The 3749-nt window shown below is 45.4% G+C and overlaps 1 protein-coding gene across 1 annotated transcript; it reads left to right on the plus strand.

The window, feature by feature from the left end:
- Window positions 1-342: 342 nt before the first annotated feature.
- LOC101469455 (protein phosphatase 1 regulatory subunit 3C-B) lies at window positions 343-2796 on the plus strand. The gene is made up of 2 exons (XM_004570634.2): window positions 343-529; window positions 826-2796. Exons 1-2 carry the CDS (start codon window positions 516-518, stop codon window positions 1847-1849), a joined length of 1038 nt encoding a protein of 345 aa, XP_004570691.1. The 5' UTR covers window positions 343-515; the 3' UTR covers window positions 1850-2796.
- The last annotated feature ends 953 nt before the right edge of the window (window positions 2797-3749 follow it).

Below are 3749 nucleotides of genomic sequence, written 5' to 3' on the forward strand. Positions count from 1 at the left end.
TGCGTTTGCTCTTACACGAATAACCCTGCTGTTTCGTGTAAAGGGAATCCCAGTCATGATAAGGAGGAGCCACAGGGGATATGCTGCACTCTGCAGTGAGTAGTCATCTCTAACACCAGCAGGGGTCCATCATGTTTCTCAAATAGCAGCTGAGGCAACAGGCAGAGGCATCTCAACCATGAGGCCCATGCAGGGCCACACGCCCCTATCAGCTGGCTGACAGCCAGGTCAAACTCAAGCTGATTGGCTGACTTAGATTTCCACTTACTTCCCATTGGTTGTTTCAGGAACCATATGACTGAATATGCTAATTATCTCTATGTGGCAGTTGAAATCCCTGAGAGCTGAGCAGCACAGGCACTGAAAGGGAGGAAGAGAGCGAGACAGTAGGAAGAAGAGGGGGAGTGACTGCAGCATGCACTCATAGGAAAATCTGCTCTGCAAACTGCAAAAGTCAAACTGAGAACTTTTAAAAACCGACTTTTCTTTTTCTTGGAGCCTTCTATTTTTATTCCATGAGTGCTACAAGGTAAGCCTAGCTGACAAACAACAAGGAAAACATAAATAGATGCGTCTCTTTTTTCACTGTGCATAAAGTTAAGCTATTTAGAAACTGGATGGATTTTACAACCATTTTTGGCGACATGCTAACAAGTTTTATCAAACTAGAGCTGAAAGCTGATAAATTAAGCGATATTTGTTTGGATTAGGCATCATTCTAATGTCGCGTGTCTTCCTCTTTTCATCTCCCTGAAACTTTCTCTAACTCTCTGAACTTTTATCCTCTCCCTCATCACCTCTCCTTCCCCCTTTTCCCTCTGTCAGTGTGCTCAGATCTTTCAGTCCATCAGCGATGCCCGGCCCAGTAATGCCGATGGATGTGGCTATGCGGTTCTACATCAGCCATTCTCCGCCTCCTCTTCGAGGCTTCCTCAGCCACTACGAGGACCTGCAGAGGGCCAAGAACCGGGTGAACCGGTCCAGCACCCATAACCGCAAACAGCAGCTCTACAAACCTCTGCGACCCTGCCTCAGCAACCAGCAGAAAGATGACGGTAACTGCGTGGGCTGGAACAACAGCAAGGCCGGCAAGAAGCAAGTGGTGTTTGCAGACACAAAGGGCATGTCGCTCACCGTCATCCACGTCTTCTCCAAATTCGATGATGAGCCGTATCAAAGCAAGCACCTGGACGCAATCGCAGATGAGCTGCAGTTCGACATGACAGACCTTGAAACGGCTACAATGGATCTAAAGATCAGCTCGGTTCGCAGCCTGGCGTTAGACTTCAAGCAGCCCTCGGCCGACTACCTGGGCTTCCGGAACCGCCTGATCCAGAACTCGGTCTGCTTGGAGAACTGCTCCCTGCAGGAGCGCTCGCTCACGGGCACCATCAAGGTCAGGAACATCGGGTTTGAGAAGACAGTTGTGGTGCGCGTCACTTACGACTCGTGGGTCAGCTTCACCGACATCGACTGCACCTTCATGAACAACGTGTACAGCTCCCAGGACAACGACACCTTCGCATTCGTCCTGGAGCTGCCCTGCTTCATCCCGCCGCATAATCGGGTGGAGTTCTGCATCTGCTTCAAAACCCAGGGTCAGACCTTCTGGGACAATAATGACGGCAAGAATTATGCGCTCAAGCACATCGGCTGGAACGGAGAGGACCTGAACACTCGGCCCTCCCTCGGTTCTGCTGAGCAGAAAAAGTCCCCAGAGCAGAAAAATGAGGGGGTCAAGTTAGTGGAGCTCGAGTTCGATCAGTTCGGCAGCCCACGCATGTCCAGCGGACTGTTTCCTGGCTGGCAGAGCTGGGGTCAGATCGATAACACAGTGCCTTATTGGTGAAACCTGCGGCATGTTTGCTGAACTGGCATTAAGCAGAAGAACACAAACAGACATTGACAGGGCATTCAGTACGAATCCAGCTGTGGGTTGACTCGCAGCCAGAGACTAAACTGAAGCAGTAATGTTCTCAACTGACCTGGTTTTTGCTGTAACGATTGAGGACAATGATGAATGATTGATGAAATATGGGTGGAGAATGACGAATATTTCGGGTTTCCTGTTGTAAAATATTCATGTGCCTTCTCATTGTGCCTGCCCACTAAAATACAAATTATTTGTACAAGCCAAGATAAATGGGGAGCCCCCTTTGGAGGGCCTGACGGATTGGGTAACATAAGCACTGATTGAGATGTCCCTAATAATGTGATATCTGTAAATGGAGCTGATCAAGTCCTTCATATTGAAGGGGGAAATATGGGGAGCGCATGGCGTAATTATGCTTCTCTACTACAGAAAACACAGTTGATTCATTGCTAATGAAAAATGCACACTAAACGTTTGGACATTAAAAATGGCTAAACTTTAATATTTAAGACATGCCACCCTTTCTTTCCCTCCATGTAAATTGCACATATTTGTCTGCTAAAATGTTTGAGTGGTAATATGATGGAAGTGAGCTGCTATTGTGTCTCAAGAAAAGTCGCTGCATGTGAGTGGTTGCTTCAAACTGGGGAGAAGTTTGGAAACGTCTGTGGTTCTGGTATGTTAAGAAAGAAATGATGTAAGAGCGAATGTTTGCTTTTAGAAGTGCAATTCTTGAAGATGAGTGTACAGTATGTGTGGCTGGAATCAAGAATTTTCTGTTTTGAAACAGCTTATGTATTTTCTTCACTGAAGAAAGCTCTGTGCCCGGCCTTCTGTGTATCACTTGAAGGCGTGTGTTGCCGACGCGCACCACGTCGTTATGTATTTCCTTTTTGAAATAAATTTCTATATTTGTGCTAAAATGTTACGAGTCCAGACCTGTCTTTGAAACAAACGCTGGTAGCTTTTACACGTGTTGGGGAAAAACATAATCCCAGTAGCTTCTCTCTGGTTTTGTTTACAGTCAGTCTTTCATGCAATTACACTGAAGACTCCTAAAAACAAGGTTTACATGCTAACAAGTATAAAATATAGTCTGCTTGTGAGCAGCATGCACCGCAGGAATTCAAACCCTCAACTCATCAAAATGATTAATGGGCTGGTTTTAAATATCTCATAAATATTATTAATAGTTGAATACTTTATTCTTCCAATTACATAACTGATGTTTGTAAACACAGCAGCAAAACAAGCTTGTGTTTACAAACATTTGAGATGAATCATTTATTTGTGCCTATACCGGGAGTGGGCGGGGCTTTTATTCAATCAAAACAAGAAGGGAAAGTACGGCAAGACTTTATTATATGCAACATAGTAAATAGTCATGCTGAGTTACAGATTTTCTTCTATAGTTTTACTTTAAAAATCCATCTCTGTCACATCAGATGGATTTAACACAGGTCTGAATGGCCGGAAGGCTTTTAGTCGGTATCATGTCACCTGTATACACTAAAAATCTTCCCATAGAGACAGTTTAGTTAAAGCCGGCTTAATCATAGTGACTGGTCAGTCCTCACTGATCTACACAATGCATTCGTCCATGCATTATGTCCCACGTGCAAGTTTCAGTTTCAGATAACAGCTTCCTTAATTTGATCAGCTGCGTTCAGGACGTGTGACTTGCTCCACAGATTTCAGATGCGTTTCTTGTACATTCGGAGTGACTACAAACAGAACACGCCTCAGCTGCCTGCAGGAATTTGGGCTTTATTTCGCTTCCCTCGTTTCACTTGTCCGTGCGGCTGCTCGTGCTGGATTCATATTCAGCAGGAAGAATGGTGACCGGCTGGCATGCACAAAGGAAAGTCCTCGGGCT

Source organism: Maylandia zebra, linkage group LG13 (assembly GCF_041146795.1).
Source record: "Maylandia zebra isolate NMK-2024a linkage group LG13, Mzebra_GT3a, whole genome shotgun sequence".
In the NCBI taxonomy this organism is placed as follows: domain Eukaryota; kingdom Metazoa; phylum Chordata; class Actinopteri; order Cichliformes; family Cichlidae; genus Maylandia; species Maylandia zebra.